Source organism: Pseudorca crassidens, chromosome 19, assembly GCF_039906515.1.
Source record: "Pseudorca crassidens isolate mPseCra1 chromosome 19, mPseCra1.hap1, whole genome shotgun sequence".
NCBI classification, from domain to species: domain Eukaryota; kingdom Metazoa; phylum Chordata; class Mammalia; order Artiodactyla; family Delphinidae; genus Pseudorca; species Pseudorca crassidens.
In genome coordinates, this window is record NC_090314.1 from 50914081 (window position 1) to 50934010 (window position 19930).

Here is a 19930-nt window from a genome sequence, read left to right on the forward strand (position 1 = left end):
AAGAGACTTTTTTTTTTTTACTATCTAGAAATATATTTCTGTAACTGAAATTAACATCCTAATCACAGAGGTAATCTGAGGGATAATGTTCAAGCCCTGGGTATGTAAGAAGGTAGTGCAAGGAGGTAAAGAACCGGAGAGGATGGCAGGAGATAAGCACAGGCGTGTACAAGGCCCCTTCCCACCCTGCCTGTGGAAACGCCCTCTTCTGTTCCCCATGAACACAGATGAGCTGGGACAGCTTCCGACTGTGATAAAACCATGTTTTTCCTAGAATCACTGTTTCTTCAATGGTGGTTTTTTATTAAAAGAAGAACTATTCAAATGGATGGTAAGAAATTCAGCTTGTATCAATACACAAATAAGTTTACTTAAAAACACCTCCGTTACATATTTTTAAAAGTTTCAGAATCTCTCCCCACCAGTGTCCATAAGCTAGAATAGCTTCACGTGAAACCTGCAGTCTGACCTAGGAGAATCAATAAGTGATGGTCTAGGTACTTGCTCAGACATTTCTCTTGTCACCGAAGAGACAGTCACAAACAAAACACATCTCTTGCCTGGTTGAGTAGGAAGAATCCACATAAAAGAGCTTCATAAAACGTCTATGAAGGAGAACTGGTAGTATCAGAAGAGTTCCAGCACTTCAATTGAATATAATTCTCTATTAGTCTTTTCTTGATTTAATTTCTGTAGCTCACGAAAACTTACTTCAATCTTGTTGAGCTCAGAACAAATGCTTATCTAAAGAAAAAAGTTCCAAAATAACTTTTACCATAACTTGTACATATGGATAAATCCTCCACAATTACTTAGGGCTATTCCAAGAAAAATTTTAATAAATTATAATTTTGGTGCTTCTTGGTTACAAACAGAATTCAGTATAATCAAATAATTACATACCTGGGATTTCACAAACTTGTAAAGACTTAACAGTAGCCTTTTTGCTTCTGGTATCATTACCACAACAGTAAAATTAGCATCTAGAAGTAGACATATCCAATCCATAATCTGAAGATAAACAGGAAAAGGAGTTAAGATTTTAAATTTAATTTTAGGTTAATTCACTTTACAAAGTCCATAATAGTATCAAACAGTTATAAGAAAAAATAAGTCTTCTTTACAGAAGTCTGAACATTTTAGAGATGAAGGAATTTCTAAGCAATCGAAAAAGCCTCTTTTCTGCTTTTCTACTTGTCATTTTACAAGCATAATTGGATCTTTTCCATCAGATTAATCAGTAAAAAGAAAGCCACAGTGATATTTAATCCAAGGGAGAGCTAGCACTTTTTATTTTAAAAAATTCTTGATAACTACTCGCAGCTACAAAAAAAAGAACCCACTCATCTCCTATTCTGAAATATACACTATGACCCAAGAATAAGGTGTCATGTATTATAGATAAGGTACCAAGAACTAAAATAAAATTATTACTATACATTTATTAAAGTATCCTATGTAGTATACACCTTCAAATGGTGTTAACATGCAAATATCAGTGTCATGAAAAAGCATTAAGGAAACCAACTATCCATTTGCAGGGAGGGGGGAAAGCTGATACCTATGTAACTCTCTACACCAAAATAAACTTTATATGTATCAAAGAGTTAAACAAAGAAAAGGAAAAGAAATGTACTAGGGGAAGACAGGATGGCTATTTTTACACTCTTAGAGTGGGAAGGGCCTTAAGCATGGCGTACCCAAAAAGAAGCAGTAAAGGAAAAGCCTAATAATTTTGACAGCATGAAAATTAAAAACCCATCTATGGCAAAAATTACACTAAAGCAAGTAAAAAAGAGTGATGGGAAAAAAGTATTTGTAATACACTTCATAGAAACAGACTAATTTCTCTTAATATATGAAGAATAATTTATAAGGCAAAATGATAAAGACAGGAAATGCAATAGAAAAATTGGACAAAGAACCTGATTAAGCAGTACACAAAAAGGAATATAAATTGGCAAGAAATGATGGTCCACCTTTCTTATTATCAAAGAAATGCAAATTAAAATAAAACACTTACTTGTTACCTACTTGACTAGCAGAGAGTAAGGTCTCAGATCTTGGTGGCCATAGTACCTCTTGTCACAACCCTTTGGAAAGGTAGCCTGGCATTTTTTTTTTTTTTTTTTTTTTTAGCCTGGCATTTTTGAAACTAAAAATGCATGCACCCTTTATCCAGTAATTTCACTAATGGGAATTTACCCAAGAGGTGTTCTCTCATAATATGCAAGAATATTTCTATAAAGATGCTCACTGAAAGTTTGTTTACAATAGCAAAAAACTGTAAGCAATTTAAATGCCAATCAATAGGGGACTAACAAATTAAGATTTTCTATAAAATCAAATAGTATGCAGTGGTTAAAAAGAATGTGGCAGATGTATATAGCCTGATTCAGAAAATGTGTAAAGGGCTTCCCTGGTGGCGCAGCGGTTGAGAGTCCGCCTGCCAATGCAGGGGACACAGGTTCGTGCCCCGGTCTGGGAAGATCCCACATGCTGCGGAGCGGCTGGGCCCATGAGCCATGGCCGCTGAGCCTGCGCGTCCGGAGCCTGTGCTCTGTAACGGGAGAGGCCACAACAGTGAGAGGCCCGCGTACCGCAAAAAAAAAAAAAAAGAAAATGTGTAAAATGTAGCAATGAGTGAAAAAAAGACAAGCTGCAGAATAGCATGCACGTGATCTAATTTGCATTATGAAGACAAGAGAAAGATAAGTTAAGGTACAGAAAGCAAATTTCTAGACATAAATGCAACTCTTAGTATTGGTTATCTCTAAGAGGGACTTGGGATTATTAGGTTATTAGGAGGACACTTATTATCACTCTCTCCCAATGAAGCTGAGGAAATTCTTGAAAAGGGTCACAATAAAGAATCAGGAATTTAAGATGAATTTAAGTTCCTTAGTATAGAATTATGGCTCTAAAAAATCCATCTACCAAATTGAGTGATCCACTCCAGTGGTTTGTGTACTGGTGAGGGAGGAGGGTCGTAGGAACCATGAGACAGCGAGAAATCAGTTCCTGGATTCCAGATTCTGATACTATATATACATACATACATACATACATATATATATATATATATATATAAATAAAACACCTTTTTTTAATTTAACATATTTTTCCCAGCATCAGATCAAAATAAAAAGATTACCTCACCTGGTTCAGGGTTGGAGGGTGTATTCCAGGAAGAGTCATAGTAGCATTTTCACTACACTTCAGATAAAGGAAATACAAATACTGGAGAAATAGCTAGGTGTTGGGGGGGAAAAAGAACAATCACTTTGATAGGAAAATTTTCTCTATGTGAAGCTAACAAAGAGACTGGAAAGAATTTTAAGAGGCTACTGAATTTAACTGTACATCAAACAGATATGCTAGATATCAGGGGACACATGAATCAAGTGCACTCCCTGCCATCAAAGGAGAGTTCATTTGGTTTGGGAGGGGTGGGTGAGGAGTTTATTTTGTTTGTAAATAATAAGTAGAGAAGAGAGAATCCTTCTCTGGGCAATTCTTTTTTAGTTCCTACTCGTTTCTAACTTAGATGGATGAACCCGGCCTTCGGGTCTGGCACCAGGAACACGTCAAGCTCTGCCTCCTCCAGGTCACTCTAGTCTCCCAGGCACGATTTTTCACCTTGAGGGCTGGGAAATCTCTTACTCAGATGAAAGAACTTTATAACCTTTCGAATGCCCTAGAAGCTGCGTAGAGATAAGGAGCAACACTTAACCCAGAAATAAAATCCTGTAGGATTCGTAAGAACACTCACAGTGATGTGTTGTGCTGGGATGTCCTTCAAATGAGGCAGAAGAAACGTCTCGCTATATGCTGAATGAAGAATTGCATTTCTACTTGGGAATAAAGGAAAATCTCATTTCAACCAATAAAGACTTTTCTTCTGAAATAATGAGTAATTCCCTTCCCCAGTAACATTTTTCTAAATTTATACAAAAGTTCTACTTTTCTAGAAGAGTGTTATCACTGAACATTCTCCTCGTCACTAGAGATCATATGGAATATTTTGCTATTATAGATAATTGGTGTTTATTCAGTATACTAATTTTTAGAAGTGACAGAGCTTCTATCTTAGTACAGCTTCTTAAATAAGGTTTAAGTAAGTTGTTTGAACACAGCATTGAATGTAATCCATTTTCAAGCAGAAACTGAAAAAAATTGAAAAAAAGAAAAGGAAAAAACCACCTTAAATTATCTAATTACCCCTTAGTTTTTGCTTGGCATTGGACTACATCCCTGGGAAAGAGACAATACAAGGGAAATGGTTTCAAAGGATACAGTAGCGCTGCTCTTTTCCCTGTAACAGGGCATGAAGTGCTCTCCTCTGTTGCAGCCTGAGGCTTCTCAATCAACTCCTGAGCACAATTCTCACAGTTATCTTCTTCAGGATTGAAACCATTTTGAAGAATTTCAGTTTGTTGTTCTATTTCCCCATCTTGTATAGCAGCAGTATAGTCAGAAACTGACTCCATATTGATATCTGTTTCTTGAAGACTGTCATCACCAATGCTATCATGTTAATTGAAAGCAGGAAATAATTCTTACAAGTAGTTGAACTTACTGGAAAATTTTTCATTTTCTAAGACTTTAAAGTTTTAGAAATAAAATAAAACAATAGATTAAAAATGCAGTGAAAGTAAAGTACCATCAGCTTCTAACTTACCTCAAGAAAATTTTTAAGCAAGCGCAGGTGACTGACTCAGGGATGTCAGGGAACTGCTGTAGGCAGATCTGTAGGATCTGCACATCCGTCTTTTCTAAGGCAGACTCCATTAAGCCAGGGCACAAGCTAAGACCAAAAACATGAATCATTTATACATATTAAGAAACTCTCAATTGCAAATAATTCATAAGGCTTTTACAGAGTATAAAAATCAGAACTGCAAAAAACAAGGTCAAAAGAGTTATGTGTATAAAGTTTGGTGTACAGAAACATTTACCTGTATAGAAACATTTACCTGTAAGAAAGCACACGCGTTTGGATAAGCTGCATCAGACAGTTCCGAGGATAAAACGATGGTTCTGCTTTATATCTTCCCAGAATTCCTATTACTACATCCCCAATAATAGTATGAAAGTCCGGGGTCCGCTTAACAGCCAAAAATTTACGTAGTTCTACTTCAATATGTTTTTCTGAATCTTTCTGAAAGGGCAGAAGTAAAGAGTTCAGTGTGGTACATTAATAAATGTCGCTCTGCACTTAAAAGTTCCTAGCTTAACATTGTCTTAAATCACTAACAGCATTCATGCATTCCTGTGAAACTGGAGTTGATACTACAATTTACTGGACAAAGACAAAATACAAAGAAGAAAAAAAAAACTCAAGGATTTAGAAATCAAAATTTCTAAGAAGCTAAATTACAAACATTCAATGCAAAGGTGAATGAGATATGAGGCCACCACCATCACACTGATCTCACAAAATGCTTAGTGAGAGTCAAATAAGCCAAAGCATCACTCTGACAACCTCAATATACTATACAAATGTTAGCCATAGCTCTAAAAATGATCACAAGAGGAAGACAGAATAAAAAGTACATAGGATTTCTTTTAACCATGAGTTGATTTTTCGTATTTCTAATATTTTAAACTTTACCTGTACGGCTGCTAAGAGTTGTGTGGATGGTGGGACCTCCGGCTGTACACTCACTTCAATTTTCCTTCTCCTTAACTGGAATTCAGTAAATTGATTAGGATCTCAAAACAACACAAAAGATGCAATAGACATTTAGAAGAATATAAAATGTCCCAAAGAGACTGGCACACTTTTGCTCTAATCACAAACTTTTTTTTTTTTAATTTATTTATTTTTGGCTGCTTTAGGTCTTCGTTGCTGCATGTGGGCTTTCTCTAGTTGTGGCGAGTGGGGGCTACTCTTCATTGCGGTGCGCGGGCTTCTCATTGCAGTGGCTTCTCTTGTTGCGGAGCACGGGCTCTAGGAATGTGGGCTTCAGTAGTTGTGGCACGTGGGCTCAGTAGCTGTGGCTTGCGGGCTCTAGAGCACAGGCTCAGTAGTTGTGGCACAGGGGCTTAGCTGCTCCGGGGCATGTGGGAACAGACCAGGACTCGAACCCGTGTCCCCTGCATTGGCAGGTGGGGAATCTTAACCACTGCGCCACCAGGGAAGTCCATTCACAAGCTTTTTTAGGGTTTGGTTTTCTTATAGTGAAAAGTGGGTCTATTTCAACTTTTAACTTAAATATCTTTAAGGTTTTCATTTTTCATAAATAAAATCTCTATACTCTATTATTACTAATTGCAAACTGGTCCATTTTTACACCTGGGTCTTACACACATGCCCATAAAAACTACTAGACGACATGTATCACTTTCGGATAAGGGCTGTCAGGTTACTGGGTTCAAGCTTCAAATCACCCCATCATTAAGAGCAAGTTGTAAGAGTCGTACAAATATGAATTATTAAAATAATTCAGCCTTTTCTGTTTTTTAACATCTGTAGTAACATTTCTATTTCAACTACCAAACTTACGATTCTCTTTGACTGCTCTGAGTTCTGAGATCCAAGTCCATATCCCTGTGATGTTTCCCAGTTTACAAAATGAGTCATGGCATGAATGTCTAAGAAAACACAGAACACACAATTTCTGGAATTTTTTGACCTATTGGTATTTACCCAGCCAATCAATCAAACAAAGAACAATAAAACAACAACCACTCACGCACAATTCAAAAGCGGCTTTAAAGTCCATTTCATTCTACCAATAACCTCAGATCAGTAAATCATAATATCCTAAAAGGCTATGTGCCCAACAGATGAGGCCACTGGTAAACCAAGGAGGGAAAAAGCATTTCTGATTTTGTCTGCAGGACTTTCCCGTTGCCCCTAAAGTCAGAACACTGGCGTTCAAAATGCAGCGTAGCTCTTTAAGCTGCAGCAGTATCTGCAATGTGGACTGTTCCCAAGGTAGCTTCCTGACCAATAAAATCTGAATGAACACTGGCAAATTTCAACACTAAGAACAGGTTATGCAAACCAATAGCTGTGAAAATCTACATATCAAACTAGAAGTTTATAAATTGGTTTTTAGTAATAAAACATTTAAGTTCCTACCTGGATCTTGACCATGCTTGAGTTTTCCAAGAGCACCTGCTAATGATGACACCTCACACTTGTATGGGATTACAGTTAGAAATTTTCCATGTAGCATAAACAAATTTTCCCCATGATACCAGAGCTACAAAAAAGTTATCAAAAATGTAAGCAATCCTTTTTCTCTTCTAATATCTGATTCAACAAAGCCATATAACTTATAACAATAACTTGTGGTGGAAGTAATCTTAATATAACAGAAAAGGATAAGGTGAAGTTAAGCAACTTTCCAGAATAATCTCATATGTTCAATTTATTAATTGAGGTAGGTTTACAAAGCTCTTATTTTTGCCCATGTCTGAATAAAGCATAATTTAAAGATAATTTCTTTTGACTCATAAAAATTTGATCAACACATATATTTAAAATAAATGAATTGTTTAAAATAAATATTGTCAGTATTACACATCTATTAACGTGATACTCACAAAGGCTACTGTAACACAGGCAAACTGTTTTGATGTACGAAATGAAAAAAGCAGAATTTAACAGTTTCTGTCTCATGATCTCAATTATAAAATTGTAAAACTGAGACAGGTATATGAACAAAAAGCTCAAAGGAACACGGAAATCAAAAGTGAAGTTTGTTAGAGCAGTGGAATTGTGAACGGCTAATCTTGTGAAAATTACTTGTTTAAATATAAATTAGAATTCTATGCTAAGAAACATAGTCTCCTTATCCTCTAAAGTACAATGATCAACAACATCCCATATCTTGATTTATTTATATCTTATATTCACTAAACAACCAGTACTTACTGAGTACCTTTGTTAAGCACTGAAGATATGATGGAGAACAAAAAAGACAAGGTCCCTTGCCTCAGGAAGTTTACAGTCTGGTCACCTTAAATTTTAATTCTTTAAGTATTCTTATGTAATTCCATGATAACATTTAACATATAACCTAAAAGACTAATTTATTAGGCAAAGTAACAGCCCTTGGATATAGTTCAAAATACAAAAGTAAAAAGATAAAACCAAAGTGAGATTAAAAAGTTTTGTTAACTAGCTAACTGTTCTCTCCTGATCTATAATTAGCTTATAATTTAGTCTTTTGAAAGTGACAAACATAAAGAAACTATAAAAATAACCAAATTAAATATAATCTCGCAGGTAGAAAATATTTCTTAATTTATTTTAATCAAAACTGATAAAATATTTAGATCCGAAGAGGTCTCTTCCCTTACAGTCTATTCGTCAGACACAAAAATAAGTACATTTGAAAAAAACCCCAAAGTGCAAAAACTTACTTGACCGCTGGTCCCTTGTGGTAACTCTTTTGAAGTCTGTAGTGTTTGAAATTTTGTATTCCATATGGAGAGGCATTCTATAAAATAAGACATACAAATTCAGAAGTTGGGACTTCCCTGGAGGTCCAGTGGTTAAGACTCCGCGCTTCCACTGCAGGGGGTGCGGGTCTGACCCCTGGTGGGGGAACTAAAGATCCCGCATGCCTCGTGGTGCAGCCAAAAAATTAAAAAAAAAAAAAAAAAAAGTCCCAAGTTCAGAAGTCAGCCAAATATAAATATATGGTGCTGGGGGTGAGGAGAAGGGAGGGAGGGAGGAGGGAAGTCATAGTTAAACACATAGGTCTTGCTTTATTAAGAAGAAAAATGAGTAATGAAGACAGAAATTCACAGATATGCGATATCATGACAAGAAGTGGACACATATGCAGGCAGGGGGCATATGGGAATCTGTGTACCTTCCCCTCGATTTTGCTGTGAACCTCAAACTTCTCTAAAAAAATAAAGCATTTTTTTAAAAAATTAATGAATTTTCTATTGAAGTACAGTTGCTGCACAATATTACATAAATTACAGTTGTACAATATAGTGATTCACAATTTATAGTTATTATAAAATACTGGCTTATTCTCCATGTTGTACACATATGCTTGTAGCTTATTTTATACATAATAGTTTGTACCTCTTACTCCACTACCCCTATCTTGCCCCTCCTCCCTTCCCTCTCCCCACTGGTAACTAGTTTGTCCTCTGTATCTCTGAGTCTGCTCCTTTTGTTTTATTCACTAGTTTGTTGTACTTTTTAGAGTCCACATATAAGTGATGTCATACAGTATTTGCCTTTCTCTGTCTGACTTATTTCACTTCGCATGTCCTCCAAGTTCATCCATGTTGCTGCAATGGCAAAATTTCATTCTTTTTAATGGCTGTGTAGCAGTCCATTATATATATATATATATGTACACACACACACACACAAATATATATACACACATACATATCTACACACCCACACCACTTCTTTACCCACTCATCTGTTGATGGACACTTAGGATGCTTTCCTATCTTGGCAACTGTAAATAATGCTGCTATGAACATTGGGGTCCAGGTATCTTTCTGAATTAGTTTGTTTTTTCAGATATATACCCAGGAGTGAAACTGCTGGGTCATACGGTAGTTCTACTTTTAGTTTTTTGAGAAACCTCCATACTGTTTTCCACAGTGGCTGCACCAATTTACATTCCCAGCAACAGAGTACGAGGCTTCCCTTTTCTCCACATCCTCGCCAACACCTATTATTTGTGTTCTTTGTGATGACAGCCACTCTGAGAGGTGTGAGGTGATAGCTCATTGTGGTTTTGGTTTGCATTCCCCTGATGATTAGCGATGTTGAGCATCTCTTCATGTGTGTGTTGGCCATCTGCATTTCCTCTTTGAAAAAATGTCTATCCAGTTCTTCTGCCCATTTTTCAATTGGGTTGTTTTTTTGACTTTGAGTTGTATGAGCTGTTTATATATGTTGGATATTAATCCCTTATCAGTCATATCATTTGCAAATATTTTCTCCCATTCAGTAGGCTGTCTGTTCGATTTGTCAATGTTTCTTTTGCTGTGCAAAAGCTTTTAAAATTTAATTAGGCCCCAATTGTTTATTTTTGTTTTTATTTCCCTTCTGTTAGCAGACAGATGCAAAAAACTATTGCTGTGATTTATGTCGGAATGTTCTGCCTATATTTTCCTCTTAAAAAAATAAAGTCGGGCTTCCCTGGTGGCACAGTGGTTGAGAATCCGCCGGCCAATGCAGTGGACACGGGTTCGATCCCTGGTCTGGGAAGATCCCACATGCCGCGGAGCAACTAAGCTTGTGTGCCACAACTACTGAGCCCACGTGCTGCAACTACTGAAGTCCGCACGCCTGGAGTCTGTGCTCCACAATGAGAGAAGCCACTGCAATGAAAAGCCCACACACCGCAACGAAGAGTAGCCCCCGCTCGCCGCAACTAGAGAAAGCCCGCGTGCAGCAATGAAGACCCAACACAGCCAAAAATAAATAAATAAAATTTTAAAAAGAAAAAAGAAGTCAATACAGATGCTGCTATGGAAGGCTCTCTATGATATCTCAGGTAAGTGGATAAATTAAGGTATACAACAGAGGATAAGGTATGCTACCATTTGTGTAAAAAGAGGAAGAAAAATAAGTAGTAGTATTTGCATATATTTTAAAAAACTCTGGAAAGAGACATGGGAAACTTTACTGAGGTTACTGAGTTTTTTTGGGGTTAGACCAGGAACTAGAGAGGGAGGATGGGGGTTGAGAGAGGAGAAGCACAGCTTGGTAAAGTGGCTAAAAGCCAGGACTTAAGAATGGTAAGATATATGGCGTAAGAGTCAACCTACTTGGGTTGAACCCTAGTTCCACTACTTAGTTACCTAACATCTCAGTTTCTCATTTGTAAAATAAGGGTGATAATAACTAGACTTTCTCTCATAGGGTTGTTGGAGGATTAAATGACACAGATAATGAAATAATACAAGTAAAACACCTGGCACAGGACAGTATACCATAAGTGGTAGCTCCTATCTTAAAAAGAAGAAACAAAACAAAATACACAAGGATGGCCATATCAAGTTTGTAGTCAATAGGGAGCCTGGCCTGAACAAAGCAGAGAGTTCTTGCTTTGAAATTGGGAGAAGAGACTGGAAAACGTGGACAGGGTCTAGACTGTGGCGAGAGTTGAATGCTAAACCATAGATTTGGAGTTTTATAGTGTAGGCTGGGAGACCCCAATCTTGCACTAGCCAGGAACAACTGTGTCCTTCATGATAGACTACAATTGTCTGTGTGGAGGGGTGTTTGGGGGTGAGGAGGTGAGGTGATGATGAAAATCCTGCTCTGAAGTCACAGAGACAAAAGGCACACTAGGGCTTCCCTGGTGGCGCAGTGGTTGAGAGTCCCCCTGCCGATGCAGGGGACACGGGTTTGTGCCCCAGTCGGGGAAGATCCCACATACCGCGGAGCGGCTAGGCCCGTGAGCCATGGCCACTGAGCCTGCGCATCCGGAGCCTGTGCTCCGCAACGGGAGAGGCCACAACAGTGAGAGGCCCGCGTACCGCAAAAAAAAAAAAAAAAAAAAAAAAAGGCACACTAGTAGTCCCCAAATTTCAAGCTGTCTAAGACTAATGAATTTATATTCTGCTAAAATGTCACCAAGGTATGAATTCAATCCTCTACTGCAAGTCTTACCAATGTTTCCAATGCCTACAGGCTGGCACAGATATTTGCAGTTTTTATTTAAGACACTGGTGACAAGCAAGGTAGTGAGTGATATAGGAAATGTTTTAGAGAAACTGATCAAGGCAAGATGAAATCAAAGACCTATTCAAGAATTAGGAAGCTACAGTGAAAAAGAGAATGAATTAGGGTGGTAATAAATAAATGAAAAAGAAAGAGGAGACTTAAAAGTACACTTTGATGGAAAAAATCCAAAGGACTTCTTAACTGATTGGATTTTAGTTACCCTTAGAAGCTGATAGTGGTGGTCCCAGGACTGCTACGTGATCTTGATCCAGGATGGTGAGTGCAACACCACTTCGAGCATTGCCAGACACCACGGACTTGAGCAACAGTGATGGAACTACCCTCTGATTTTTTTCTGGGTCACTTGGATGTACTGGTATCAAGGTTTCATATACACATCCATCAGAGCCTGTTGGAAACAAGTATTTATTGTTCCTTATTGGATAAATGATAGTTCTATATCGGTTATAATTAAATGTACTAAGTTGTTAATAAGATTTTACCAATTTGATAGAGAATCCAACCAGAAAAATAAACAAATGTAATAATCACATCACTCTATGCTTTCCCATAAAGAATATACTACAAACCTAAAGTTGATGGAGGAAAAATATTAATAAAAATCTCAGTAAGAAATGTCATGATAACCATGAAATAAAAATTGTAAATATCTGTAATAACTTAAAATATGAGGGGACTGCCAGGAATACAGACAATTCAATCAGTGAAAGGCTGTATCTCTTATTAGAAATTAATTAGCATTCTGGTCTAAATATTACATTTCTTGTTACTCCAGCACCCTAAAACCTTATTAAATTGCTGGGTTTTGTAGGTCAATTGTATTTTTGGCAATTTCATGTGGTTCTAGCTATGTTACATGAAGATTTTATGACCCTTTGGTTCAGATTCCCTTACTTCAATGTTCAAAAGCTAAAACATAACTCACAAACTTCTGTGTAACAATTAATATGTCCTATAGGTTAAACTTTAAGAAAACCAGTCCCTCTTAAGCAAAGATATTAAGCGGATTCCAATGACACTCTAGACATGATGAACGAAGGGAGCCTTTTTCTTAACAGCCACTGCAAACGTTTGCACACTGAAAAACTTCACAAAGATTTTAAACTGTGATAACATGAAAATGTTTCCTAAATACTGCTCTGTTTCTTCCTCCCTTAACCTTCCCAAAACAACTTCAAAAGAAGCCATAAAGGGCTGGGGGGAGAGAAGACCACAAAGGCATTTTTTCCCCCAGATGCATAAGACTGGGATTAAACCTCAGAACATTAAGTAGAGGTAAACTCCAAGGAATTAAAAAATAATCTGTAAAATGGTGGCTAGTAAGAGTCCAAGACTGCTCTGTTAGTGTCCTTTTACCCACCTGTCTCTGTCACTGCTCAAAAGAATGGCAAACTATAGGTTGGAAAAGAGGAATGGGGAGGCCATGCAGTACCAACCTTAGGTATTTCATGGTTCACTAATACAATATCAAAAAAACTGGACTTATCATAATAAAGAGTGATTTTTCCTTTTTTACTGGTATTATATTATTTACTGCTTATGATAAAATTTTAAGACATAAAATTTACCTGCAGAGAATTACTGACCTGTTGCGTGACTAGACATGGCAAAATGCAAAAAGTGAAGGTATAAATGCTTGTAAGGAAGCATGGAAAGGGAAATACTACAACAGAAAACTGTAAAAACTGAAGACTCGAACTTAAAACACTATCCTGTAATACCCCTTTATTTATAAACTCTGAAAGTTTAAAAAAAATACTTACTTAATGACATCAGAGAGATGAATTTCCGATGCACAGATGTACTAAAACTCTGTGTAACCGATTTTTCTTCTTGTCCAAGTAAAAGTGTGTATTTGCTTAGGATACGTGAGTTAAACTTTTGTACATAAGCAAAGTAATTTCCATGCTGGAAAATAAAAAGTTATTTTATTTTAAAAATATTCCCATTTCCACCAACTATATTTAAATGTTGAGACCAGCTGTTGCCCCACTGTAATTACTTTAATGAGTGCTTAAAAACCTCTTGTCCAATTAAATTTAAAAAGTTATAAAATATATTTAATTCAGGCATAGAAATAATTATAACTAATAGATTTTTCAGTATTTTAAAAATATATTAAAATTTTCTGAAAGAAATACCAAAGTCCAATTTTAGTTTTAAAAATCATACAGATGACTCTGAAATGTCACAAAATGGGCCAGGAATTAAAGATATCGCTTACTTTTTCAGTAATAAAAATCAGCACAGGATGCCTAAATACCATAAAAAACTTTGTCCACCTAAAAAAAGAAAAAGGAAAATTATAAAATGCAAAATCACTAGTTGAAACACACCATCAATCTAAATTTAAGAGATTACCTTTTATTAAATATTTTTTAGAGCCAGAGAGGTAGCAGAGAACACTTAATTCAATGTTTCAAAATATCTACCACAGGGACCTAGAAGGCATTCCTCCGTCAAATGCATCTCTGGATTAAATGCAAGTTGCTGAGCTTCCCAGAACTTTAAAGACAATAACGTGAACTATAAAGTACCAAGGGCATGTAAGACAAGATGCGGTGTTCCCCAAACTTAATTGACCCACCCCTCCTTTTTTCAGAGTCATTTTGGGGCCTAGTGTTCTCAGGAAAACATTAGCGTCTCACCTGCCTTCTTCAAGTGACAGCGGGAACTGAGGCATAGGGAGGGTAAAGGGCCTGTAACCAAGGCTGCACAGCCATTTTCTGGCAAAGTGGGGATTAGAACCCAGATTCTCTACCTATATCTTTTTGCGTAAAGATTTCCTCCAAATACAGTTGCTCACACTTTAGAGGCATTCATTGGGTCTAAGATATAACTGGTCACTGTCCACATTGTTGAGTGACTACGTACAAGTCTTTGCTTGGACCTTTAAAGATTTAGTTTACACCAGGTGGGCCGGGAGGGGCAGCAAGTTAACCAAACAGGAAATGGGATGAAAGAATAGGGATTGGATAGATGTAAAACTGTGAGATTTCCTTCTATCATTTGTGCGAGTCATTTCCCAAGTTTTATTCCAGAATCTGGGAAAGAAGGGGTCTCAAAGCATTATCCTGATTCCACTAACAAGCTGCATATTTCTTCAGGCGAAAGGGTTCTGATCTTGGCAGTCAGGGCTATATGACAGAAGATTCCGGTCTTGTGGGATTACTCACTTAATTTTCAAATAACTGACTATCCAGTTCTGTTATTAGGACAGGACTCATTTGGCCCCAGTTTCCTCAATCACTTATCACGCCAGAGGCTTTTGAGGGATGTGATTTTGGCTACTTGTCTTTTAGATGGTTTTCAATCAGCTTACTTTTATCATGTTTATAATCAAAATACTTTTGAACAAGGCAAAGAATATAAAAAACACAGAGTGCATTTTCTTTTTGGTAAAAATTACAAGTATTAGAACTTACTTAATCACTTCTTCATCAGAGATAACAGTTTCAATTTTCTGCTGGGGCTCTGCAAGCAAGGCCTCTAAACCACGAATGGCACCTTCCTTGAACAGCACCAAGGGTTCTGTTCCCTGTATTGAATGTATCCTATATACCTCAGCGGACAACTAGAAGAATATAAAAACATTTAAATTTTTATTCTAAAGGAACTGCCACCTAATAGAATCAGGACATTTATAGAAGGCTTATCTTTTTTTTTTTTTTTAAATAAACTTATTTGTTTATTTTTGGCTGTATTGGGTCTTCATTGCCGCGCGCGGGCTCTCTCTAGCTGCAGCCAGCAGGGGATACTCCTCGCTGCAGTGCGCGGGCCTCTCATTGCGGTGGCCTCTCTTGCTGCGGAGCACGGGCTCTAGAGCGCAGGCTCAGTAGTTGTGGCTCACGGGCTTAGCTGCTCCACGGCATGTGGGATCTTCCCGGACCAGGGCTCGAACCCGTGTCCCCTGCATTGGCAGGCGGATTCCCAACCACTGCACCACCAGGGAAGTCCCGGAGAAGGCTTATCTTTAAGGGACTGATTTGCTTTCATTTTTACTCAATTTTGTTTCATAATTATGTATGGTTCCAAAGTTAAATCTAACATAAAATACATTCAGAAGTCTAACTTTTGATCCTATTCTCTATCCTCTCCCCTGCTCACCCCCATATGTAATCACTTTTATTCATTTTTGGTTTATCTTTCCACTGTAAATACTGGAGGTTAGGCTATAACCTGGGTCTCTCAAAACTGGAGGTGAGGAGAGGTACAAACAAAGGCACTAATGCAGAGTTATAAGCGGTTCTGGTATTAGAAAAAGAAAGATGCCATATATGAATACATGAGCCACACACACATATATATATGTTTGTGTGTGTGTGTATTTATGTATGTATGTATACATAGCCTGCAAGCCCAGAAAAAGAAGTTAACACCATATGTAGGATTAAAAAAACAACAAAAAAAAACCATTGTGTAAAATTCAGGATCGTGTTACTTCAGGGTAAACAAAATGACTGGAGCCAGGTGGCAGCACAGGTAGCTGGCTAGAGGTTTCAAGGGTCCGGGTGACAACTGCGGTTGTATGTGAATCAGCTCTGTTGTGAACCAATTCTAAAATATGCCAATTGTATTTAGAGTTAGACATTTAGAGCCATAAAGAACTTTCAAGATTAACCTAGTTAGAGATCTTCATTTTATAAGACAAAGTTAATTAACATACTTTAGGTCATTAGGAGAAAAGGCACAGTTAGTCATGGTTCTTTTTCACTGCAGTATGTGCCACTTTTAAAATGTATAATGCATAAAACTTGCAGGGTCTGTTCTACCTATTTTAAGAAAGAGAACAATGAAGTTCATTTGCTCTTGCAAGGGACACACCACAAACATTTAAACTCATGGAAATAACTATCAATGTATCATTCATGAATTATTTAAATCCTCAACCTCATATGAAAATAACATATCGTGTAACATTTTATAACATATTAACTCATAAGTTGAGACATTTTACCAAGACATACTGTAGGATAGCTAGAATGAAAAACTGGTTATAACCTTTATGTCATGTTCACAGACACTTTAAGATAAATAACTGCTACATTACAAATTATTCCATCTCACCAACAAACTAAATAAATGTGTTGGAAAATCCAAAGACTTACTGTCGCTTTAAATACTTTATCCAGGTTTACGTCTTCATTATTCCATATTCTCAAGACCTGAAATAAAAACATACAAGTTAAAAAAGCATTCCAATTTCCATTTACATACAACATGAACAGTTAATAAAATTTGATTTGTTTTGTATATATTATATAAAAGTTTTAAAACTCACCTTATTATCATGTACAACAATATACTCTCCAGTTTGAAAGTTGCACACAGCTGGACATGTTATAATTTGACCTTGTTTCACTGACCAGCTCCCCAAGGGTTTCTGATCAGAAACCTAATGAAATGAACATACAATATTCAAAAAGTCAGTTTCAGACATTAAAGCGATTAAATTTACATTCGGAAGAAATCATTAAAACGATAGCATTTAACAAATCTCCTAAATTAAAACAATAGCTAGTCACAAAAAGACAAATACTATGTGGATTCCACTGAAGACAGAAAGTAGAATGGTGGTTGCCTGGGGTTGGGGAAATTGGGAGTTATTATTTAATGAGTACAGAGTTTCAGTTTTACCAGATGAAAAGAGTTCTGGAGATGGATGGTGGTGATGACTGCACAACAATGTGAATATATGTACTTAATACCCTGAACTGTACACTTATAGTCATTAAGATAGTAAATTTTGTTATGTGTACTTTACTACAATTAAAAAAAAAACTTTAAAAGAGTAGTTAAAATGAAAATATAAGTTCCTAAAGTGAAAATAAGTAAATTAGTATCGGCACTTTGATAATGAACAATATTAGTATATTTAAAAAACTGATGCAGTTGTGCCCTTGAACAGGGGCATGAGAAACAGAATAAGGATAGCCGGCATCATGCCAATTCTAATCAGCCACTCTATTCCTATGCAGGAACTGCAAAAAGTCCACTTGACAGCCAGGTAAAAACCAATGGTGTCTTCAGAAGCATCAAAACAAGCAAACAGTATAGTGTACTGTTGGCAACCTGTTCCCCAAACTTCAAAGCAGACAGCTAGCTTTTTTTTTAATTGAAGTATAGTTGTTGCACAATATTATATAAGTTACAGGTGTACCATCTAGTGATTCAGTTTTAAAGGCTATACTCCACTTATAGTTATTATAAAATATTGGCTATATTCCCCCTGTTGTACAATATATCCTCGTAGCTTATTTTATACATAACTGTTTATACCTCTTACTCCTGTATCCCTATTTTGCCCCTCCCCCCTTCCCTGTCACCACTGGTAACCACTAGTTTGTTCTCTATATCTGTGAGTCTGCTTCTTTTTTTGTTATAATCACTAGTTTGTTGTAGTTTTTAGATTCCATACATAAGTGCTATCACAGTATTCGTCTTTCTCTGACTCTCTTCACTTAGCATAATGCCCTCCATGTTGCTGCAAACGGCAAAATTTCATTATTTTTTTAATGGCTGAGTAGTATTCCATTGTATAGATGTACACCACTTCTTCATCCATTCATCTATTGATGCACGCTTAGGTTGCTTCCATATCTTGGAATGGAAGATAATAAATAATAATAAATCATGCTGCTATGAACACTGGGTGCATGTATCTTTTCGAATTAGTGTTTTTGTTTTTTGGGGTTTTTTTTGGATATATACCCAGGAGTGAAACTGCTGGGTCACATGGTTGCTCTATTTTTAGTTTTTTGAGAAATCACCATACTGTCTTCCATAGTGACTGCACCACTTTACATTCCCACCAACAGGGTACAAGGCTTCTCTTTTCTCCATGTCCTCACCAACATTTTTTTGTGTTCTTTTTGATGACAGCCATTCTGACAGGTGTGAGGTGATAATGTGGTTTTGGTTTTCATTTCCCTGATGATTACCGACGTTGAGATACCCAACTTCTTAAAGACACAGAAAACTGTTCAGCAGCTCACATAGAAAGAATTACTTTCTATGGAACCACTAAAAGCAAAGTTTAGAAAATGTGCTAAAGCAGTCCTTAGGCTAAATGGGGGGCGGGGTGTGTAGAGTTCAAGGGACGCAAATCCAGGATTCACAGGGTGAACCATAGCTGGAAACAGGTCACTCGGAATCAAGATGCCTACTAAACTGCCAAGAAAGCAAAAAGCCAAAACAAAACACCGACAAAACTTTCCCTCCTAATGAGTGAGTAAGAAGCGTACGGACACAAGGTTAAAGCACTGTTTCTGGCAGTGACACCTTCTCCCACCCCACCAATCTCCGTTCAACCCTTCTGCGGGCAGCTGGGGTGACAGAGACCCCAGAAGGGGATCTTAGCAAGGATATCTCCGGGAGATATGAAGCGAAAGCACAGGTTTCCTCTCCTTTCCTTTCCTTTCCGAATCTAGCCCACGTGCACTTTGACGCTCTGCCACCTGCAATTCGGAAATATGCCTCTCCGGGAAAACAACCGAGTCAGATTCTAGACCTCATTCAGCGTCCCCAAAAGGCCACAACGGCTCTCCGCTAAGCCCGCTGCAAGACCTCTTTCCAAAGCTGTGAGAAACCTGAGGTTCCGGCTCCGAACTCAGAAAGGGGCGAGACAGCAGCGGGGGCGCTCCGATCCTATTGCTCTCACCTTATAGAGAATGACGGTCCTGCCGCTGTCCGTCACTAGAAACTGGTCTGTTTTGTCGCTCTGCTCCACTCCAAGGGGTCCGTCAGGCCCGGAACCCAGCGGTACCGCAGTCAACGTGAAGCCTTCCTCCAAGGCTGCCATTTTGGTCCAACTTACGGAAAGCCGCGCGTCCGTCCCGGCAGGCTTCGCGCTTTCTCTCGTGAGAACTGGATTAGTTCTCGTCGACTGGATTAGTCACTCGCTAACTGAGATACCTGCTCGTTGAGCCTGCGACCTCTGGCGGGTAGAGATAGCTAGCGGCGCCGCGGACGGCGTCGGGTAGGCGGGGCCTGGAGTTTGCGTCTAGACTCCGCTTCCCAGGCCACACCGCCGAGTCCCGGTGTACTGCTCTAGACGGGAAAGAATGGGCGGGCGGGGGAGATCTTACCTGTTAGGTACTGCATCCGCTGCCCCTTATTCAGCTACGGACTTGAGAGGCTGAAGGATGAGCGTGGCAAGTGGCCCAATATAAATAAACTAGATTTTTTAATTTGAAGCGAACTCTGGGAATTACTAACATGGCTTCATAGAACAGT

General features: G+C 37.8%; 1 protein-coding gene across 2 annotated transcripts; it reads right to left on the minus strand.

The window, feature by feature from the left end:
• Nucleotides 1–282: 282 nt before the first annotated feature.
• On the minus strand, nucleotides 283–19543 carry NOL11 (nucleolar protein 11). 2 transcript variants are annotated; one of them, XM_067716602.1, is made up of 18 exons: nucleotides 19356–19543; nucleotides 16977–17090; nucleotides 16804–16860; nucleotides 15121–15269; nucleotides 13920–13977; nucleotides 13459–13603; nucleotides 11895–12083; nucleotides 8380–8456; nucleotides 7091–7214; nucleotides 6509–6597; nucleotides 5615–5689; nucleotides 4977–5161; nucleotides 4682–4807; nucleotides 4297–4527; nucleotides 3773–3851; nucleotides 3160–3252; nucleotides 904–1011; nucleotides 283–744 (listed from the first exon to the last, which is right to left on the minus strand). In XM_067716602.1, the coding sequence occupies exons 1-18, from the start codon at nucleotides 19494–19496 to the stop codon at nucleotides 628–630; spliced, it is 2157 nt and encodes a 718-aa protein (XP_067572703.1). In that variant the 5' UTR covers nucleotides 19497–19543; the 3' UTR covers nucleotides 283–627. The 2 variants fall into 2 exon arrangements, with proteins under 2 accessions (XP_067572703.1, XP_067572705.1); XM_067716604.1 differs by lacking the exon at nucleotides 3160–3252.
• Between the last annotated feature and the right edge of the window lie 387 nt (nucleotides 19544–19930).

What these genes read in the sequence shown, in the direction of transcription:
- NOL11 (XM_067716602.1), bottom strand. Translation starts at nt 19,496, where the DNA reads ATGGCAGCCTTGGAGGAAGGCTTCACGTTGACTGCGGTACCGCTGGGT. An exon ending in CATCTCTCTGATGTCATTAA is followed by an intron (nt 12,084 to 13,458) that starts GTAAGTATTTTT and finishes TGTTTCCAACAG; the next exon opens with GCTCTGATGGATGTGTATAT. An exon ending in CACAAGGGACCAGCGGTCAA is followed by an intron (nt 7,215 to 8,379) that starts GTAAGTTTTTGC and finishes ACTTTTTTGTAG; the next exon opens with CTCTGGTATCATGGGGAAAA.